Below are 22,879 nucleotides of genomic sequence, written 5' to 3'. Positions count from 1 at the left end.
CTCCACAGATACACAATATTGTGAATCATTGGTTCACTTCATTTCATGTCGTCCATAGAAAAAAATACATCAAATGCTGTATAAGAAATAAGAAGAAAGAGTATCACAATACATATTTACATGTACAGATTTTTAAAAACAGAGAAAAAAGAAGAAAGCTAAAGTTACGGCAGTGGTTGCACGTATTACTCCATATATCCTGTGTGTACAGGCTGTTGTGGAATGCACTGAATTTGTCTGACCGCAGAAGATAAGTCCACTTGTCAGACTTGTTGGATTGATCTCAAAATCACAAAAAGGAAACTTGATGACTGCACCGGCTCACTAGACCTTTTCATCACTTGATAACGCCACACTGAGAGTAGAAAATGTGTTCATGTGTCGGCATGAGACAGATGTAGAGACAGAGAGAAAAGAGAGAGAGAGAGATCGATCAATGGCCTCGCTCTATCAGCGCAGTGCAGCATGACCAGGGTGAGATTGGTTCACTGAGCTCTGAAGCGTTACATCACTAGATCTTTCTCCACCAGTTGGTTTTGTGTTTCTGTTTTCTGTGGTTGACTCAAGTGCTATGAGAAGGAAAACAGGAAACAGAAAATACAAAAAAGATCCATTGAAATTATGACTAATTACTTACCAGCGAATCAAACACCTTAAGGCCATATCTCTGTGAGCTTTCATCCAGAATACCAAAAAGAGTGTCCAGGGTGTCCTGTAGAAACTGGACAGGGAACGGAAAAAAAAAGAGTATATGTGTGTGCAATCTGGCACATCTGGAGTTGCAGCATGAAACTAACTTGACTTTTCATTTTTTGCACATCCTCATCCTCGCAACCTCAACTTAAAAAACACGTGGACTGAATCAAATCAGGAACAATCAATACTCAGAATGCCAGTATAGCGGGAGCAATTCAGGGCTGAGAATCTGATTGTGGGCGTACTTTGACAATCTCCGAGCCATCGATCTCCTTCAGCTTAGAAAGGCTGTCGTTGATCCTTTCGGGGTGGGCTCGCCACTTCAGCAGGTCCAGCATATCACCTGAGGAAAGACGAAAAGAGGGAGATATGTAGAGAGACGGTATTATAAAAAGAGGGAGATACAATAAATAGAAGTGACAAGCGTAAGAGATAAGGAGACATCTCGCGTTTGTTTAGAAAGAAAAGCAGGATGATGAGAGCGATGTGCCTCTCTGATCACAAAGCATCACCACACCCTTCAATTACTGCCCCAAAAACTCCACCGAATCCAAACAAAGTATGATATTTTAAAGTGGAGTGGGATAAAGGAGATAAAAAGTCATTTTTCTGAGCCAGAGTCCCCAGACATACCCATGAATAAAACATAACCCCGAAGAAGAAAGTCTTTTAGCTGTCTCTTCGGATTCTGTTCAACCTGAAGCGTGTCTTTCTGCAACTTTATGTGTGAATTTGTGTCATGTGTGAGGTGAGTGTTTGTTTGTGTGCATGATTGGATTTATTTGTACCAATCTGTAAAATATGTTTTTTTCATCAGAACTCTACAATGTTTCTATAAATGAATTCACCAATAACATCTCCTCTATTCAGGAAATTAACAGCCTGTTGCAAGTAAATTGTGCCTGTAGCTTTTTTTATGTTAAGATATTCTACATTCTACTTAATGGGGTAAAAAATAATTAATCATTCACAGCTTTTATGCATTCTGAAAATACTGCTGTCTGGTAAAATAGTAACAGTGTTTATTGAAGTTTGGAATGAACCAATAAAACTGATCACGACTGTATTCTCACTACATAATGAATGAGGGCAAACGTATCAGTGGCCAGCTAGTTCTGCAAAAATAAAACTACAAATCCCACTCTGCAAGCATAGTTCTGAGAACAGGGGGATTTACAGTATTAGTAAAGCTCTGAAAACTGGAAGCTGTTCCTGCCCCCCTGCATGTGCACAGATTTATTCACACACTTGGATGACTTCATCATCACTTTCTCACTTAGTGTGAAAATGTTGTTGTTTTTTTCTTCTTTTAAACATATGGCATTTGAACATTCTGTTAGCCTTTTGTGAAGTGTTGATCACTATCTTTGGCTGGCAGCGCTACTTCTATCCTCAACACAAGAGGACAGGAAGAGATAGCGCTGTGCTGTACCAACTCCAATTCAAACCGTGAACATCGCAGCCAAACACACCTCATCAAGTAAAGCGGCCAAAATGTCAATCCTCGAGTCTATTTTACCGTTTTGTGTGAGCTTGGTGGAGCACAGGAAGCTGGTGATCCAGAAAGACTCTTTGGTGCCTTTCAGCGTCTGGTTGTTGGACGGTAGGTTGGCCTTGGAGAATGGCAGCTTCAGGTAGCGCGAACAGTCTGCCAGGTTAGTGTTCTCCTCGCACTTGGAAAGACATTTGAAAAGATAAGGACACATTTTATGAATTGGCACAGAAGAAGAATGTGATTTGATCAAATTTCTACAGTAATGCTGCATTTTCTGCTGCCAATTTATCAAAACATTTAACTAAATCATATGTGGGTGATCACAAAAATGTCACAGGCAGGTTCATCACAGAACACTGACACCAGTATTAAACCTTCTTCGTTTCTTTGACAGAAATGCAGCCTGCTGGGATGATAAAATTGCATAATTCCTTAATGAGATTTTGTTATTTTGATGATGTATTGTGCAGCTTTAATGCACAGCTGAGGCTGTTTGAGCCTCAAAGCTACCACACAGTTTGGACTGATTCTTCCATGTCTATTTTGGGTCTGAGGAGAAACTAGGCCATGCCAGTTTCCTTGAGCTTTTCAGCAACTTCCATCTGGCACTAGAACGGGCCTTTTCCCCCCACAACAGTGGGAACACACAAGCCTACCAGAGTTGTCCAGAGTTTGGTAGGACTAAAGCTGGCAGCCTGATCGGAAAAGAGGACAATCAAAAGAGGTTTGTTTTTTTTTATAGACAACTGAAATAAACTACAGCCAACAGCAACATAAATGATCAGACTTTTTGGTTACTTTTCTGCCTCACCGCCAATAATATGTATGAAAGCACTCCATGCTTTTCACTCCACAAAGCCCGAGTTCATGTACACACCCTTTGCCTGCAGCTGAGGAAAAGCATGTAGTCTGCAATTATTCCGAATTACACCCAAGCAGTAGCTTTTAACTGGGGATGTTGGCCATTTTATTTACTGTAGTCTTTTGATGTGTCAAAACCAAAATGTGTGAAAAGATGAGTGTTAGTCTCTTAAATTCAGAAAATGGACATAAAGGTCATGCTGAACACAGAGACAGAGTCTAACACAGTAGGTCTGTGTTACAATATCTGTCAACTTTGCCTCAGGGGAAATGTGGATGCAAATGTTTCTAATACAAACAGACACACATCCACGAACATTCACACTTTTAAAATTACATTCACTCATGGCTGAATTCAATCTCACAGCTTGACAATGTTACATAAGTGGACATTGCTCATTGGCCTGTCAGTTTGTAGCAGAGTGATGAGAGCTGTTTGTCATCTTGTGGTGCAAAACAGGGATAGAATGATCACATTTTGTTATTTAGAACAACTGATTCACATAATCATAGACAGTGTGTAATCCAGTCCAAAGTAGCCTTTGTGACACCTTTGTGACGCAAGTCAGTGAGTGTGTTTGTGTAAGAGAATCTACAAGCTGCAATTTACCAATCCAGAGGATAAAAATGGAACTTAGTTATTTTTTTCACAATGGAAATATGTGGTTTTAGAATTGCACCTTAGCTGGTAGATATAATTTCAAATGTGTCATTCGAGGACATAAGGCTGGACAGGAAAGCACACTAATAAAAACTAAGGAATGCACGGGAAATTGTGGAAAAAGGCTTTCCAAATGGGTCAGTTTGACTCAGAAAAAAGGAAGGGAGCTGTGACATGTAAAAAAAGTGAGATCATTTAATGTGCTCAATATGTGCATGAATACAGGCTCTTCCTTTTCTCTGAGTAAAAACTAAGGAATGTCTTGAAATAAATGACAATGCATTGGAAACAGTGAAATGATCTAATCCTATGGATACAAAATAAGGCTTAATCCTTGATATGATTAAAAATCAAGACAGAAACAGCACAAAATATGTATCCTGCAAAGGCCACATGTCAATCAGTCCAAATCTTTTTTTTGATGAGGGTATGCAGGCCTTACCTTATGGATAATGAGCTCATGATTGCCATCAGGCAGAGTCCTGCCATCCTCCTGCATCAGAGGAACAAAGGAGTAGCCAAACAGTTTCTTCTCTCCCTTGTCTTTAGCTGTCAAACAAAAACACATGGACACGACATTGAATCCAAAATACACAAAAACAGGCTCTGTGAAAACAAACAAAAGTAACATCTATGGTCCTCCTCTAAGGTGCAACTTAACACCAAGCTGGATTGATAGGTAGCCTGTGAAATGTTTGACCAGTGGGTCCCCTTTTTGTTTACATCTTGTGCTGTGCCAACTAGTGTACTATTAACATCATTATGTACCATCAGTGTTGGGTGTGATTAGAAACCAATGGCACCTGTTACCACACACAACTGTGTGTACACAAGGGTGTACCGAGCACTGAACAAGTACACATCTAAAATCAACCACTGGCAAAGAGCAAAACCCAGCAAAACAAGATTTTTAGATGCTGTTAAGATACTCTTCGAGGAAGTGATTAACTGCTGTGTTTTGAAGAAGCTTTCTGAAAGCTCTGGGCATAATTTGCATTATGAACACATGTAATCTGATTTATCTGCTGCTTTAGCAATAAAGTACTAATGTTCGCTTAGCAGGAAGTGAGGAGAGTAGTGCTAGAAAGGTTCCTATTTCCTCTCATTCCAACAGCAGTGATTCATTCTTCCAGTCTGCTCTGTACGTGTGTGTGTGTGTGTGTCTGTTTGTGTGTGTGTTTGCTCTCTCAGGAGAAACACAAGTTGTACTGTATTAAACTTAGAAATTGGTGCTGCACAACTGCTATTTTATTTCTGCCTCGCTTTATTGTGATTAGGTTTTTATACCAGGAAAGTTATTGCTTACAAGACTCTGAAGATTGTGCACTTTTACTTTTTGTTGTGTGGTTCTCTTCAGACAGGTTTTCCTTATCTATAAACCCTCATAGCCCTGGGGCACTGAAGATTAGTAAAGATTAGGGGTACTGTGTGAAACGCCAGCTTAGCTGAGCTTGGCAGATCAGGTGGAGATTGATGTATGTTATATTTCAAATCTGCTCTACCAAATACAAAATGCTATTACCAGTATATACAACAATGTATTCAGGGCTTGCTCATCCAACAGCAACTATAGTATCTCTGTCTGTCTGTATGTATGTATGTGTGTATGTGTGTTTGTCCCTCGCATATCTCAAGAACTGTTCATCCGATCTACTTCACACTTGGCAGGTGTATTGCTGGGCATACATGAGAGTACATTGTCAAAATTTGGTGCATTTTGGACACGCATCACGTTTAATAAACAAGCGAACAGCAAGCGGCTCAGCTCTGTGTCTGAGTGCAACAGGGGCTGTTTGATATAAACACAGTCATATCACAGCAGGACGGGGCTTCTGGGCCCTGACTTGCTGAGCAGGACAAAAACACACGCCCCGCTCAGTTAAACTGCCTGAGAAAGAAGAACGAGTATACACTGGAGAAAAAACGGAGGCAGTAAAACTAGCCAGTAGGAGCGCAGAGACGTTTCATGGGCAGCAGGATGAACCAAAAGAAGGCCATAAACCGATTCTACAGTTCAACCTCACTTTAGTCTCACTGGTGAAGATTCTGTCTGGATTTAAACCATTTAGGCTAATTTATTAATTCATTATCATTTTAATTGATACATTTGTCAATTGATACATATATATTTGGTTCGCAAGAAATAATAAGTATGTTTTGAACGGGCACTGCACAAGTGTAACTATAAAGCAAGGACTCTGTCTGTCTGTATACATGTATGAATCTATGGATGTATGTATGTATGTTTGTCCTTCACATATCTCAAGAACCGATCATCTGATCTACTTCACACTTGGCGGGTGTATGGCTAAGGACCCAAGGAAGTGCAGCCTCAAGTGCAAGCTCATTATACTCATCATAACCAATAAATTATTGAGAATTGTTCAATTTTGACAGAGCGTTTCTATTTTAATCGGCACAGCTTTTCTAGCCTTTATGGTGCTGGTTCAGCTGCCAAGGAAACTCACAGACCAATTGCATGTGTTGTAAATCATCTCACATGATGCTACTCAGCCAATCAAATCTGTGCATTCTGATAAGCACACAGGGGAGAGACGAGACGAGAGACTGTCAGTCGGAGAAATAAGCGAGTCACAGAAAAGTAATTTCACATGGTGTGTTCTTAAAAGAGAAAAGCAGACAGCAAAAACAGAATTTTTAATCAAGAATGGACAGACTCTTACATGTTCATTGCAGAACACATCAATAAACAATCAGCTGTAGTAAAACAAATAATTGCACTGCTGACACTGACAAGTCCCTACCGCCCCACTTAGCACCATTTAGACACACTGGACTCCCAACAAACAAATTAACAATTATCGTGGCTGCATGATGAGGGCAAAATCATAGGGCTAATCATATTTCTAAAGGCAGGTAGTCCCTAAGTTTAGGAGCCCTAATAGTATATGTAATATCATGTCCTCAGTTTGGTGTCACCACAGGCCTAAATTGGGCTCTTAGTAGAAAGCCCTTGGGTAGCAATGCTAGCACTGCCAGAAGTAATAAGGCTATTATATCTACTGCACACAGCCACACAGCCTCCCAGCTTGGCTGCAAACGACATAATAATATCAGCTTGTTATGAGATAAGACACTCGGCCTTCTTACCATAGCCCAGAAAAAGGATGAGAGAGAGCGAGAGCAATATTTTGGTTGTAATTAAAGTTTTGTCTCATTAGGAGGTGAGAAGTTGGACAAACTAGCCTCATTATGAAAATGCTAAAACAAGCGTACATTTATACGCTTGTACAACGCCTGTTTAGAGGTGGCAGGAGCCTCAGGGCTTGAGGCTGGAGGGTTGCCAGTCTCAAGTGGGGAGGTGAATGCTCTTCTCCTGTAACAACAGCACCTCTTTACCTTCAACTCCCCTGGAGAACTACTGAAAACACAGACTGTTTCATTGGGTGACACTTCATGCATTCATATCCTGGGGAAAAAGTGTTTGGCGGATAAGTTACGCACATCCTCATTCCTACTTACTAGAACAGTGTCGGAACTCAAACCGGACGTGCGATCCCCGAAACATGTCGACAGGGATTGGCAGCTTGATCTGCTCCGCCCAGCGGGGGCTGTTGTTGTGGTACAGCACCAAGGAGTGGTACTCGTCCCCACCTGGTTCACCAGAGCCAGCAGCCACGTGACTCTGAGTGAGGAAGGAGGACAGAAAGAGGAGAGTGAATAGAGACAGAGATGGAGAGGAAAGAATGATGCGGAGAAAGAACAGGAAGTGAAAAGAGGAAATGAGAGGCCAGGCTCAAGGGTTAGATAACAGGGCAGACGAAATGAATTAATGTGTCACAGACATGAAAAGACATGAATATACTAGCTGTGCCTCCATGTGCGGACACCACAAATGAAAGAAAGTGAGAATGACATGGTTTACATGTGTGTGTTTGTGTGTGTTCAAGGGTTGCGTGCCATGCAGTGGCAGCGGCGGTTATATTTGAGTCTATTTTCTGTCCAAGGCCGAGGCAGCGTAGGAAACCACAGAAGCAGACTGTCACAGTGCTGAACCAGAAGTAGGCAACACACTGGAGAGACACTTAGCTCTTATCTAGGTCAGCAATACTTAAATAAAGAGTTTCTTTCCAAAATAGACACCCACCATTAAGAAAAAATAGAGTAAACTAAGGACTTAAATGAGGTATTTACTGTCCTTAAACATTTAGTCGGTTAACGGTTTATTTTCCCAAAGACAATCAGTTAAAGAAAGAAAAATGGAGACAAAACAACGATGACAAACAGTTGCTAAATAAGACAAAAAAAAAATTTTACCTTGAGGATCTGTCCATCAATATCCAGCACATAGATGGTGATCTCTACATTCCTGGCAACGCTCTTTCCACCCTTTTCAAATTCTCCCTTCTCCAGTGTGACATAAAGGTCATTCCTCATCTCCCCTGCAGGAACAGGAAAGTAAAAGAGGCAACAAGGCATTGATTATGCATACAAGCGAGCATTATTAATGACCTCCCAGCAGCTTGATGACAATTTTTTATTGCAACGCTTCATGACAGGGGTGGACAGCATTTACATTAGTAGCATTTAATGATGTATTTTCTGCTGACATGAAATCCAGGCTAATGCTACAATATGACATTTAAACATTAGAGTGTACACAATTTAAAGTCTGCTGCAAGTAGACTTGAATACATATTCTTTTCAATATTAATTTGTTTGCTTAAAGACAAAAGTGTAATTTTATTAAAAAAAAAAACATTTGCACGCTATTGTCTTCCAAAAAAATCATCAGATATGTCATCTCAAACTGTCAGTAAGGTTGGCCTCATCCTGTCAGCGAAGTGACACTGATTAAGGGTGATGAGGTCAAAACAGGCCGCAGAGGGAAGAAGACAACGAATGTGCAAATTAAAAAGCAGCAAAACAAAACACTAAGAGCCCAGAGTCATCATAATGCCACCAGTACGCCCACATTACTCAAAGTTACACAAGGGATGATTCACAACAAATACAGAAAGTAAACATAAAACTATTACGGGCGAAATAAATTGTATTGTGCCTGTTATTTGTATGAAATTTGATTCCCACTTCCATCCAGAGACGTTTATGAGACTTTCAGTGCAGCAAAGATCACATAAAGACGGGCAGGTGCTTCCTGCCTGCCGATACTGATTTACAACAATAACAAAAGTCCATATACAGTGACAAGCATTAACACACACAATGGCACCCTTATGTTTAATACCAATTACTGCATGTAGTGCTGTTTTAGCAGATATAAGTAGACATCTGCCCCACATACTATATTCTGTACAGTATGTATAAAAGGATACATAATGTACACAGTGAAGAAAAACATGTAGAGCTGCAACAGTTAGTCAACCAATTGATCAACAGAAAATTAATTGGGAACTATTTGGATAATTGTTATTTTTTTAAGGAAAAACATAAAATATTTGCTGGTTGCAGCTTCTCAAATGTAAGGATTTGAAGCTTTTCTGTGTCATACATGATGGTAAACTGAATTTCTTTGGATTATGGACTGTCGATCAGACCAAAGAAAGCAAGGCGTCAGAGTTCACCCTGTAGCCAAAAGGTTTCCAGTTCGAATCTCAACTTCAGTGAAGTCAACACTGAAGTCAGTATCTGGGATCCATAAAAACAAAGCATGACCTATAACCGCTCCAGTAACTTTTTCCCTTTTTCCCGAGGCTGGTGCTGCAATCTGTCAAAACACCAAAGGAAAATAATCCCAGGAAGCAATATTCTACATCTTTTTTGCTTTGTTACGATAGCAGCTGCATGTCTGGGCCAAGCACACATTTATTTCCTTCTGTAGGGGAAGTGAAAATGGTGCAAAGCGTTCACAATGAGAGAGAGAATGGGTCTGTTTCCTCTGCAGCCAAGCTGACACATTGTAAAACAGGTTTCCTATATAACCTCTGTGTGAATATACGAGTGTGTGTGTGTGTGTGTATGTGCACTCATCATATCTCTATCTCTAGGGTCAACATTGATTTTCTGCTCCTGACAACTGTAACCATGGCAACATGAGGCATTCTATATACACCCATACTGTACGCATGCTTCATACAGATACACACACAAAGACTGCAAGAAGGTAGAAACACATGGGGGCAGTTTCCTAATGTACAATGGGAAAAAGGGAAGTGGAAAGAGCGGGGGTGAAGCAGCCAGGTGCAGAGGAGAGTGTGTTTGTGTGTGAGCGGGAAAAAGAGGAGAAAAGATATAGTCAGATACAAATCCAGAGGAGAGAGAGAGAGAGAGAGAGAGAAAGAGGCATAGACGGTTTCCTTAGCCCAAGGGCAGACTTACACAGGCAGAAAGGGTGAGAGCACTCAGCGTTAAGGGTTTGTAGTCAGACGAAGACAAAGAAAGGGAACATAAATCTGTGTTAGTGAGGCGCTGGGGGACCCACAGTCTGTGGTTCCTCTTTATCTGTGTGACCAGTCAGCGCACCTCACTTATACAAAAGAAAAGCTTTTCTATGGATTTACCAGAGAAAAAAATCTGTCCCCTGTGTCAGCCCTCATGAATCAATGTACAGACAAAGAGAAGGCTAGTTCAGACATTGTTTCCTTTCTGTAATTACTTCGCCACATGTAAATATAAACATCTACAATTGTGGTCCCTTGTTTCGTCTTACATTCGAGTGGTTATACATTTGTTACCATGGCAACAGGGCCCCATCCTGCTAAGCCTAAGGGTCTCTGCAGGAGTCTGCGTCATTTAGAGAAGCAGCTACCTAAGTAATGCCTGTCTACCTGAAACAACCTGCATATTTCATCATTCTAAAGGCACCCTTAGGTGTGTAATTCAAAAATGACTTTGTAGGTAGGGATGTCAAGCGTTACCAAGGCAACTAAACTAGGTATTATAAGGCAGGTCAACATATACAAAATAAAAACTAGAGAATACATTATAAACTTTAAAGCCTCAAAGGTGTCATCTAAAATATGATTTCATACTAAAAATATTTCAAAACACTGATTTACTTGGAAATCATATGTGTTTTGTTACTGTTACTTATTGGACACACAATAGTCGGAATACCCACTTTACAAACGTGTCTTCACACCTGCTACCAGGCAAGCTTTTCCTACTAGAACCCATCTGATTCATAGGAAATTATACATCATGTGCGAGTATATGTCATGTCTCCTTCAGCAGTACAAGCAGTTTATAGGGAATAAACACAGAGAGTCCTTGCTCAAAATTGGCCAGCTGGGGCCTTGTTTACAGTGTTATGTTACATAATGTTATCTTCCTTAATGTGATGTACTTTCTGGTGAAACAGGGTCCTGGGGCATAACACAGTGAACAACAAAACTTAATTGTGAACAAATGGAATAATCAGTAATGGAGACAATAGCAGTTTGATTTTATGAAGTGGACAGAAAGGTGGAATTTTGACATTTTTTTGTACTGTTTTGCAGAGAGAAACAGTAGTTGAGGAAGTTCAAGTCCCTATTTGACTGCAGTCTTCCATTAATTTTTTATGCCCGCAGAAGCTAGCTTCTTAAATTAAGCCCTTATATGAGGAGCAGCAGTGAGCGGGAATAACATGCTCATTCACCAGTAGCCCTGAAGAAACACAGTCCACAGTATGGGAAAGGAAAACAGCTGACATCCAGTAGAGAAAACCCACAAGACTGTGCTCTTAAACACACTGAGGGAACGTACAGTAATAGCTGAAAATGCGATTGGCACTATATTATTTATTCATGTGAGCTTGTTTGTGGTGTCCTACCTGGCATGATGACATCAGAGAAGCCCAGTTTCCTGGTGATAGACACACCGCGAGTGAAGAGAACCATGTATTCCCGTCTCAGCTGCTCAATGTCCCCATGGAGGAGCTGGAGAGCCACAGCCAGACCTAAAAATGAAATAAATCACATAAATCAAAATGTAAAGTAACATATTCTTTTATATAGCAATGACATGGCTCAGATTTTCCCTCCCTTTTCCCTTACTCAATAAAACCAAACATATCATAACCTTATTCCCAACACTATAAACAATCGTGTATTGGTGAGCTCAGAAAAAAAAGTATTCACAGCAGCACTTCTGTGTATGGAAAGCAAACACACACCCCCACACACAAGAACGAAAAAATGCACACAGCCTGTGAGTCATCCCCAGCTCTTCTTTATTGAGAGGAAATCCTACATGAAGGCTGTCATATAAAATTAATATCCTTATGCAATAACTCCAAATGTCAGTTAAATTAAAAGACCGGCTTGTATTCAGAGCTCAAAATGCATCTCCTTGATGCGCGCGTGCGTGTGCGTCTGATCGCGCTCATGACGAGGAGAGGCAGAACTGCTAAACAGTAAGAGTGTGTATGAGACACGAGATGATGTTTATTATTACTGTTGTGGATGTTTTTAGGAAATTTGAGAGGCAGTGGCGAAATGGTTCATTAGCTGCAAGGGGTTTCCGTCACAGAGAGCCGACAACGCGACGTGACTTGTTTGCAAACCTGGTAGCAATATACCAAACTGCACTGCCCTAAAATGACAGAGAGCTGTAAGAAGCAGTGAAGCTGAGAAAAATGGGTTTAAAGTTTTCAGGCCCTCTGGCAAACTATGCATCAGATAGGAAGCCTGTTATGCCTTCATTTTGTACCTTTGAACAGCTGATGCACTCAGACTTTGGGTAATCTTCACAGAGCGTGAGGAAAATGCAGTATCTACAAACAAAACGCTTTCTTTTAGCTTCCATGCCTACTTTAACGACTTTGCTTAAGAAAATAAACCTAATTTTGATTATTTACAGTCCATAGTTCACAGGGAGTAAATACGTCTCTGTTTTGCAAGGTGTCTGTCCATCAACTATCTATATTCATGTATAATATCAGTTGAATAAATTACATTACAAAGTAGCTTAACCTCACCAAAACGTGACTCCAAACTGGGGTTAAAAGGTTAGACTGTGCTTACTGCTACTTTGGCTTAGCTGGGCTTTTGTTCTTCATCATGGTTATATTTAGCTGCTGCATCAAAATGGATATTCAATTATAGATAACAGCTCGGGATAAATGGAAAAAGGAATTTCACTGAATATAAGTTAGCTGCTTTCGCTATCTAGTTGGCTGTTTCTCTGTGGCAGAGAGTGTGCAGTAAGTGCGGTGGCATGTTTTAGAGTCTACAGATTACCTAACCAAATTCAGTTACTGCAGCCTGAGAAGCAACACAAAACAAGAATGCAGTAACTACACAGTCAGAACGCATCAACTGCAGTTTGGCTTTGGCTGTAGCTGTAAACATCATTTTGTAGGGTTTCAGGCTTTGTGGTTATTGGACACTTTATATGTTTCTTTCATAAAACATACATTTCTGTGGCATAGTCATTTATATGTAGTAAAACAGGCATCAGAAAGTTAGATTTTGACCAAATTTGTAGTTACTGCCTTCTCTTCTATGTTACAAGGATGAAATCTCCGGGACAAACTCAAAAAACCATACACACAGAGAGGGCATGAGAGGTGACTGAGACACCACAGAACAGTCCTCTGATTTGAATAATTCAAAAGTAACACACACAGCCCATCAACAATGTGTTCGCTGTGGCACAAAGGCCTGCTGGGAATTGAAAGAAGAGTCCCATTAGGTTCAGGGGGAGATTTTTTTTTTCTTCCTACCCAAGCCTAATCTGCCTTCCCCTTAATGTGGATCGAGCCTTTGGCATTTATACACACATAAACGAACACACACACACAGTCGGGCTCTAAAAGCTACTGCAGGGCAACAATTAGGCAAACAGGCTTCATTACTATTCTAGCCGATAGATGTAGCTGACGCTGACAAAAACAACACCCTCAACCTTTGCTGCCCTCAGCCCACCCGGCCTGCCTCTTCACTAACTCAAAAAAAGAGGAAAATAAAAAACTCAAAAACAAAACAGTTGAGTTGTCGCAGCCTCTTCTGTCACTGCCTACGCTCGCATGGAGGTGGGAGCTGAATTATCTACCTGACCTGACTCATACAGAGCCAGATACTTATGAAATCCCTTTTACTGATTACTGGGCTAACATGTAAACAAAATTATCTCTGCAACTGTTATTTCAAATTTGATTACAGAAGAAGCCCCCATTATCCTCAAACACAGGTAAAGAAGACTGAGGTAGCCATTAGGCTACATGGGAACAAAATTGCTGTCTCTCTGCCTCTTTATTATCCTAACAGCCTGGCGTTCTTTATATTTTAGTTCTTTATATTTTAAGGGCAGTGCATTCATCTCTCCCAAGCTAATTGGCTGCTAATAAGAGACTTCTGGCACACTGCCAGGTCTGTTTAAAAGGAGAACCACACAGCAAGACACAAGGATACACAAACACTCGTAAAAAGACGAAGCGCACACACACAGCGGAGGGTGCACATATACAAACACACATAATGTTATCTCACTCCACTGCACACTGATACTTGGTTTTAATTGCCCTCCTGACACTAAGTGTAATAAATTGAGGGCCTTAAATTATGCATGGTGTTCCATAACTCCTGCATGGACGTGAAATATTTTCTCCAGTTTGCACATTTTGGTGTCGAAAGCTTGACAAGCGACACATGTATTATCTACCCTTTAGTGTTGCGGAATAATTTGCCTTCGGGAGGAATTGACTTTTCAGATGAAGATGTAGCCAGTTAAAAATGTGCTTTTATGCACAGCAGTTTTGAATGTAGAATGAGCAGAAAACAGTTTATGTTTATGGATTTAAGATGATAAATTAGAGGCAATCTGAGAGTTTGCATTGACGACCATTCCCGGAGTGTTTTGGCTGAATTCAAACTTGCTGCTCTACATGTAATTTAAAAAAATGTGGACAGAATATTTACTTTACTTTCACCACTTGTGGCTCTCCTGTAAGGTATCTGAGTAAGAGCAGGTGTATTAGTGTGTGCGTGTGTGAGAGAGTGATGGAATTAATGAGACAGAAAAGTGAACAATGAGTCAATAAGAGAGCAATCCCACCGTCAAAGCTCATAACATTATAATTAATACATTTGATCCACTCAGTATATTGCACATAATACACAAATAATACTCAATATTCAGAGTTCATTATCTAAAAAATGGAAATTATTAACTCTAATACATTTCTACTCTGTGATTAAAGCAGTTAATTTTGTAAGATCAATGTCAAATTCAGTTAAGGGGTGGGAATGTAATTTTGGAACGAACATACTTGAATTATGCATGCCAGAGTATGGTGACAAAAGACCCGCGGCTCTCCACTAATGCACTTTGAAAGAGAAAGTGCTGAAGCAAATCAGGCATTCAGCTGGATCAATGTCTTTAGCTGACAGCAACTCAATAGCTAACATCCAAGTGTTTGTGATAAACTCGACTCTGCAGCCAATGACTGGAGTAACTCTAAAAAATTGCGTATAACGCTGTCAAATGAAAGAAACCACTTAACATGTTGGATCCATTTTGAGAAAAGGCAAACATGTTCTACCATTGATGTTGTTTTTACCAACTGGTGTGATTAATTGTTTATGATTACATAAGTTTGAAAATGTCAGTGTCATCCATACAGTGAACCATGGTGCAGCTTTTACTGGGGGAACGAATGTCTGCAGAGTCAAACACCAACGTCAACAGCAACAATGTGCTACCTTATCTGCCTGCCTTATCTGGTATTAAATCTGATAATATGTGCACAGCTGTGTGTTATCTATGGTAATACAGCCAGTCAACAGTTTGAGTAGCAAATAAAGCTGATATAGGAGCTTGATTAAGAATTAGTTGGAGTTCAATGTGAGATAAGGAAATAGTGAAGTAAATGGTTGCTTAATACTCCTGTGTTAGCGTCATTTAGATTTTTTGTAGCGCTTAACAAAACACTCCATATCTCCATCTGTTCAATGGCAGCTCCATCATATAGGATTTTGACTGGATGCTGCAGTTTTGTTATGAACCAACGCCGCTCAGATAACAACGACTGTGCTAAAGGACTGTGTCATTCAGCGTAATTACCGCATCCCTTCACGCTTGTGCAAGATTATTCATGATAATTTCACCATCCTGGAGTTGTATGACTTCTCCTGAAGTAATTATTGGCCTTCTGAGAGAAGGTGGAAAGAGTAGCTGACTCAGTAGATCAGTCTCACAGATTCTTGATATTCCTGTAATCCTCCCCACCCCCCTCCCATTTCTCCAGTTGCTGATAGCGCTTAAACAATTATCAGAATTTTCTATGGAACAAGCTATGGTGTTCCTCTAAGAATACATGAGGGAGATGTAAGAAGACGACAATGAACTCAGTGAACACTGAAAATGAGTATTTTCATTATGTAAATACCAGCCTGCAGCAAGTTTGTTGGAGCAATTTTTGCGAACACATTTATGTAAATCAGCATTAAGATAAACTTCTGATGAACCATTGCTGATTGCTTACAGTTGGTTGCATGATTGCTCCTTGATTCAAACAGCTGGAAACAAGTGACATATTATGTCCTCTTGTTTCACACCTTTGTTCCCCTTCAAGCCACTTTCTTTAGGTTATATTTTGAAGTCATACTTTAAAGTCATGTCTTATGTCATCATTTTATGTGCACAGGAACGTTGGAAGTATGATTCAACTGCAGCTATATCTACATGTTTTTTTCTATAATCATTGTATAATCCACAGAAATAAAGTATGGATCTCAAAGCTCTTCATCTTTCACATGGTATTTCTTTGACGTTTGAAGAACTGAGTGTTCTGATTCTCCACCAACCTGTTGCTATGGGAAACTGCTGATGCTGTTGTTCAGTATGGTGCGAATGCAGCTATTTATAAAATTTGTCTGAATGCATTCGCAACAGCTACAGGCTTCCTGTAGACACAAGCATATGAGGACATGCCAGCTCCCCTAAAGAGGAACTTTGCTCCTACAGAACTGCGTTGCAGACTGACCGGACACTGACTATCTGATGATGCAACTCAGCTGCTAAATTTGCCATCCCAGCATAATGTGTTTTGTGAAAGAAACAACACAGATAATAATGAAACTATTGAAAAAAACTGATTTCAAAAGTTCCCTGATTTTAAAAAACATGGAGCAATCGCAAAAATGAACCATAATATCCACTAAAAACTGAATCACACTCCACTACGGAGACCAACTAGTAGCATTAGTTAATCTCTTTGTTGTTTAATCAAAGAAGTGTAGAGGCAAGGTGAATGTCATTCTTACCAGTGTTGGAGCCAGACAGGTTGTACCTGGAATTGGCCTTTTTGATGATGTTCTCATGGATTTGGTACCATTCACTCTCAGTGTTACACCTGAGACGGAGGGGTGAGAGAGAGTAACAGAAAATAAATCAGCTTTATAGATTTTCAACTTTAAGCGATTTGGTATCGCACTTGAATAAAGTCAGGGGTTTCATAAGGACAGGCTACTAAAAGAGAGGCCGTGATGCTTTGAAGTTCAGGCTTCATAAAACGCTGAAAACGCTAGATCCTACATTTCCTGTAATGCATGTTCCCAGTTTGCAACACAAGTTCAGATTTTAAGTTTGTCGTCTCCAAAGCCTGAGCTGAAATCACCCGGATGACATCATAAGGCTTATTTTTATCAGACTGGACAAAGCTCCTAAAGAAGACATTATAAAACAGATTTTACAGGCTGAAAAAGTGAACTGAATTGCTGTGTAAGTCTCAATGCTTTAAGTAAGACTTTCTTATAATATGTTATCACTTTAGAGAATGGCACTAGTTGCTATTCTGTTGCACTGCGCCTTGCACTCCAAGCAATTGTTGCATGTAATGTATGATTCAATGTAACGTGACTCACAAGTGCAAGGGGGGGTTGACTGTGACTACCTTACCTTAAGTAGGACAAATCAATTACTGTGACGTCTTGTCTAATTCTGAAAACATTCAGCTCAGAACTTTAATGCTAATCCACCTAATACATTCCCGGTATTCCTGCAGTTACAGAGCAGGTGTTGTATTTTCTTCTCAGCAAAGTGTATTTGGCCAGTCAGCCTGATCCAGCAATAATTTAGGTCAAACTGCTATGTCAATGGTAGCCTTTTCTGTCCCTCAAGGCATTGTGTAGACTGTGTTGGACCACACAACTGCCACTGGTAGTGAAAGCAACAAGCCTCTAACATACAACTGTAAAGGGGCATAGAAAAAAGTTCTCATATTGTAATACCCGTCATTTATTTGTGAAATGCTGAGTCAAAATTGAGATTTTGAGGACTGGTATCTGTATTTTTTAAAAAAAAAAGGAAAAGTAGCTAATTTTAGATACCTGCAAGGAACTCTTAAAGTATAGCATGGTTCCATGTTTGGAAGAAAAGAGTCATTAGTGAAATGTTGGCTGTGTACAGTGACTTACGCATAAACCTTGAGCAGGTGGTCATCCTTGGAGTCAGCAGTGAGGAGATCAGCGATGCTGACGACAGCGCAGCCAAACGGCCGCCTGTACTGTACACTACACAGGTTCTTCTTCTCCCCGGCACCCATTCTCCCTGCATACGCACACAAAAAGACAAATCCAAAGACATAGCAGTGCTGTTATGAAAGCCCAAGAGATTTTAAAAAAACATGTAGTGCTGAGCAGAATAAAGAAGCAGCATCCTGACTCCCACCTATTCTTATGATGTGTACAACAATGTAGACATCCTTTCGTAGATCACTGCTTCCCAAATCCTGACAGGAAAACAAGACAGGAAAACATACTTTAGCTTCACACTTGATACATGTAAACAAGCAACAGAGCAATGGCTTCGCTTTTAGTTTTCAGGCTAATGGAACATAACTTTCAAGAGCTTTAAATTGTTCCCAATAAATCTTTACAAACACTAACTCATGTTCACTACTCACCACAAACAGTGTGCATTGTCTTTCTGTCTTCTCTGGCGACTTGGGCAACCCGCTCTTATTCAGCCTGACAAAGAACCTTTCACTGTACAAGTGAGGAGACAGAGGGAAGGAACACACATGAAGATGAATGGGGTCAGCAGTGATGGCTGGGTTTCACTGTAAACAACTACATCCAAGCCACTGCTAACAGGAACAGAATAAAGATTAGAAACAATGTCAAAAATGTCAAGCGCTGAACGGTGGGCACTGGAGAAATCGCTTCAAAAGTTCAAACTTCAAACTAAAACCGTCTGAAACCTTGAAATAGAATATGAGGCAGGAGAGACAGGGGCAGAGACAGAGGGATAGAGGGAGAGAGAAATATACACAGAGCTTGAATTACTGAACCGAATCCCCAACAAAGAATGTCTGTAACATATCCGACAACAAGTGCATCCACACGTGGCTCCTCCACAGCTGACTAAAATATTCATTGTGTTGTTGCATATTGTGGATTCCTTCTGACATGTTTAAGCCCAGATACTGGACTGTCAGCAAAAATAGTCGTGCGTTACAACAAAAAAATGTGCGAACTCAGTGTTATAGCTGCCAAGCTGGTTGTCATAAATCTTCTGACTGTGACCATGCTAGACAGAGACAATTAAGAGCAAGGTGAATACATAGAGACAGTGAGGAAATGATTCTGCTCAGTGCTGGCAGATGTATTGTGGTGGAAAAATCTTTCAGATAGGCCAATGCATCTTCAAATCCTCCACAACACATAATTATTCAAAAATAGTTAAAAGGCAGAGTTCAATGCAATTATAGATTTACTGTGCATCAAGAGCAATATAAAGCAAACCAAGGCCTTGATCCTGGGACAAAGAACCTGATGCAATATCATAAAACATCATATTATATACCTTTCATAACCTCTCCTAATGTGAAGCCTATTTCCATGCTCCACCTTGCTTTTAACCATACTCAGAACTATTCTACCATTGATGCTAAGTTCATTAGTGACCTTGACGCTTTGGTAATGATCCAAGTATGATTCATCATCTCAACACAATGGTGTTTCAGACTTCCCTAAAATTTATCAGTTGCACCTGGCATGGAGATATAACTGGGCCAAATGACCTTCAATCACACCTCACACAGACAACCAAACTATTATATTACTGAATGACCCTCTAATTAATCCCCCTGGCTACTGTCTTTTACTGGCATAAGTGTTATCCTTGTTCAAGGGAAAGCTTCACCACTGTATGTGTAATTCAAATACAAACATATGGACAGCTATTGTATAAGTCACAAATGTCTAATGTCAGCACGATAACATATGCTCGTTTTGACATTGCTAACAGGCTGATGTTTAGCGTAGCATGTTGGCATACTACCGTACTGTAACGCTAATTAGCACTAAACACAAAGTACTGAGGCTTGAAAATTGAAATTTAGGTGATCACTAAACGTTTTTGTAAGTCATCCTGAGGGAAACATAAATATCAAATTTCATGGGCATCCGTCCAATAGTTGTTGAGATATTAAACTTAAAAACCACAAAAGTCAATCTTCTGGTGGCACTAGACATGACCAAAGTCATTAGGATTCATAATCTAGGAACCATGAAAGTCTGTACAAAATGCTGTACCAATGCATTGAGCAGATTGAGATATTTCACTGGATAAGTGAAAAGTGGATGCTTGACTTGTTGTTGGAGCTAGATGAAAAGTCAGGGGATAACTTAAGACAGTACGATTCGTCCTCTGGGAACCATGGATATCTGTCCCACATTTCAAAACGATCCATCCTACACTGTGGATTTATTTCTAGTCTAGTCTGGACAAAAGGTGGTGGACTGGCTGACCGACACTGCCAATCCATTGCCACATGGCTAGAAATAAAGCTGTAAGCAGCTTCACTGAGACAATTGGAGAAGAAAATGGTCTGGCTTCCAGTCTAAACAACAATGAATCATACTTTGGATAGTTTTTGCATACTCTACAGTTCAACTTTAATATATGATGAACTTCCCAGAGCAAAATGAGAAGTCTGGAAATAACAACTCTGGCCTCAAAATGCCCTGCACTCCCCCCTTTGTGCAGGCGGGAAATGAAGTGCATGTCAGGCAAAAACAGAAAGGACAGACACAGATCGCCTTTTCATTCTCTTTGTATTCCGTTCTCTCTCTCTCTCTCTATCTCGCACCCTCGCTCGCTCAAAGAGAGGCAGCGGAGGCATCCTGCTGGGCCCGTCTCATCCTGGTTGGCGAGCTGAGGGCTAATCCAGTTAGGTGACTTTCACAGTCCACCGATAAGCAGAGAGAAAACCTTGTAATGCACCAGTGCCTGACAATGAGCCAAGTCACTGGCACGGCTAGCAGCCCAGGCTACTCACACAAGAGCAGACTACTTGACTTTGTGCTGAATACAGCGACAATGGATTAGGATGTCTTATAATAGCCTGTCAGCTATTAAAAGCTCTTATCACAAGCTTAAAAGTTTTCAAGTCTCTTACAAGATGTAAATAAAAGGTTGCTTCTTGCTCTGTAATTCAGTGTTTTGTGTATGTAGGGCAGTTGGCGCCCATGTTTGAATTAATTAAGCTCCTCATTATTAATTATACAAATGCTTATGATTTTTCATACATGTATTCCTTCAGTAAAGTTTTCCTTTAATCGTCCATATTGGAATGAACCAGTTGAGAGCCAATTTGATTTAGATGCGGTCGTTCCTCATTAACTGCTCTCTGTAACTTTCCGGGCCATTTATCCAGCCATAAGGAGACGGATTCCTATGCATCAGGCATGAGACTTTGCGCACGCTTTCCTCAACCCTAATTAGTGCTCTATTGTTGAAACCCCAACTGCCAATTAACAGCCACTCCTTGCAAACACAGACACACACACACACACACACACACAAGTGTCTCTCCTTCTCTTGCCACCAACTCTTCTCCCTCACAGCTGCAGCGTGTTGATCACCCGAGCTAAGAGGACCAGTGTCCCCCAGTGGGACCTTATCTCACTCTATCACCACTCGCATTAACATAACATGAATGGCCGATTTCCCTCCCCTCTGGGCCCTCATGGCGTTCGCTATTCCCTCTCCTGATATCGATGACTGCATTAGGAGCCGCATGCTCACCCGACAAGGGGGCGGCGGGGGGGATGGGATAGTGAGTGACTGGTTTGTAAAATACTGGATAAATGAACTGCCACTGCTGACAGATTGCTCTCCTCCCCACCCTAAAAAGCTAAATCTATACCTGGAGGCTGCATGGAAAGACAAGAAAATGTCTTCAAGATGGAGCAGCAGAGGAAAAACTTATTAAATACAAATACACAAATAATTGACAAGCCAGACAAGGGCAGACCTACCAACTAAATCCATCCCTCTGTCAAAAATACGCACTGGGTACACAATGAACAGCTGCACACAGGAAAAGACAAATCCAGACATCCATTGGTGACCTTGTAAGAGGTAAGTAGAGATCAAGTTTGGAAGAGGGAAGTGTGAGTGCGTAGAAAGTTGACATAAATGTGTGTGTTTATTCTCAACGAGCTTCAAAACCCACAACGCAGCGAGTGTGCGCGCGAGCACGGTACAGTACACCACTGTGTCCGTTTGTGTGTCCTGCTGAAGAGCCAGACAAGGAGTCTGTATTGAACACAAAGAAGCTGCCATGGTGCACAGGGGCTGGTGGTGTTGGCATGGTACTGAGACAACGGGTCGGACCCCCATCTGGTCTGACACTCACAGACACACACACACACAAACCACCAGCACAGAGGGGAAGCATCGAAATGGCTCCCTGCCAGGCAGCTTGCGTAAATGTGTGTGTGCGTCTCTGTTTATGTGTGTGACCAGACAGTGAGAGACAACGTTGGCAAGCTGCCACTGCAAGATTTTCCTTGAAGACAACTGATGCGATCGCAAAACACACACGCATGCACGCACACACACATACACACACACACACATACACATAGATACACAGAAAACTGGAACCAAAAAGGCACAATCGTTGAGGCCGCTGACTGCTTTTATCCTTGAAAACCAATTGTTGTAATTGTAAAATAGAAAAATATAATTAGCTGATTTAGGGAACAAGATAAACTGTTATCAGAAAAATAGAGTTTTGTGTGTGTTTATTATTATATTATCTGCCATTTTCATTTTGGATAAATAAGCATTGTGACTGAGGTATTTTGACTTTTCATAGCATACAACAAATGACATCTTTCAGCATAACTGAAGCCGACTTCATTGTATTTCAGAGAAAAGTGCTGTAAATCGCATTCAAATGCATGACAGATTTCAAGGAGTCTAATTACTCTTAACTGGCTAAGGTACTCAATCTTTCAAAGTAGTAA

The 22,879-nt window shown here is 40.6% G+C and overlaps 1 protein-coding gene across 6 annotated transcripts in view; it reads right to left on the bottom strand.

The window, feature by feature from the left end:
* The window catches only part of dock4b (dedicator of cytokinesis 4b), a 120,114-nt gene that overhangs the window by 46,952 nt on the left and 50,283 nt on the right, over positions 1-22,879 (bottom strand). For all 6 annotated transcript variants that reach the window (XM_044342927.1, XM_044342932.1, XM_044342930.1 and 3 more), the window contains exons 9-19: positions 18,523-18,604; positions 18,288-18,348; positions 18,035-18,167; positions 16,883-16,971; positions 11,449-11,574; positions 7,992-8,116; positions 7,197-7,359; positions 4,156-4,262; positions 2,216-2,369; positions 942-1,039; positions 638-721 (exon numbers count right to left, since the gene is read on the bottom strand). In XM_044342927.1, coding sequence (XP_044198862.1) covers positions 638-721; positions 942-1,039; positions 2,216-2,369; positions 4,156-4,262; positions 7,197-7,359; positions 7,992-8,116; positions 11,449-11,574; positions 16,883-16,971; positions 18,035-18,167; positions 18,288-18,348; positions 18,523-18,604 — 1,222 coding nt within the window. The remainder of the gene's footprint in view (positions 1-637; positions 722-941; positions 1,040-2,215; positions 2,370-4,155; positions 4,263-7,196; positions 7,360-7,991; positions 8,117-11,448; positions 11,575-16,882; positions 16,972-18,034; positions 18,168-18,287; positions 18,349-18,522; positions 18,605-22,879) is intronic.

The sequence above is a fragment of the Thunnus albacares genome, chromosome 23 (assembly GCF_914725855.1).
Source record: "Thunnus albacares chromosome 23, fThuAlb1.1, whole genome shotgun sequence".
NCBI lineage: Eukaryota > Metazoa > Chordata > Actinopteri > Scombriformes > Scombridae > Thunnus > Thunnus albacares.
The sequence above is the reverse complement of the archived record's forward strand: the minus strand, read 5'-3'. Positions and strand labels throughout refer to the sequence as shown.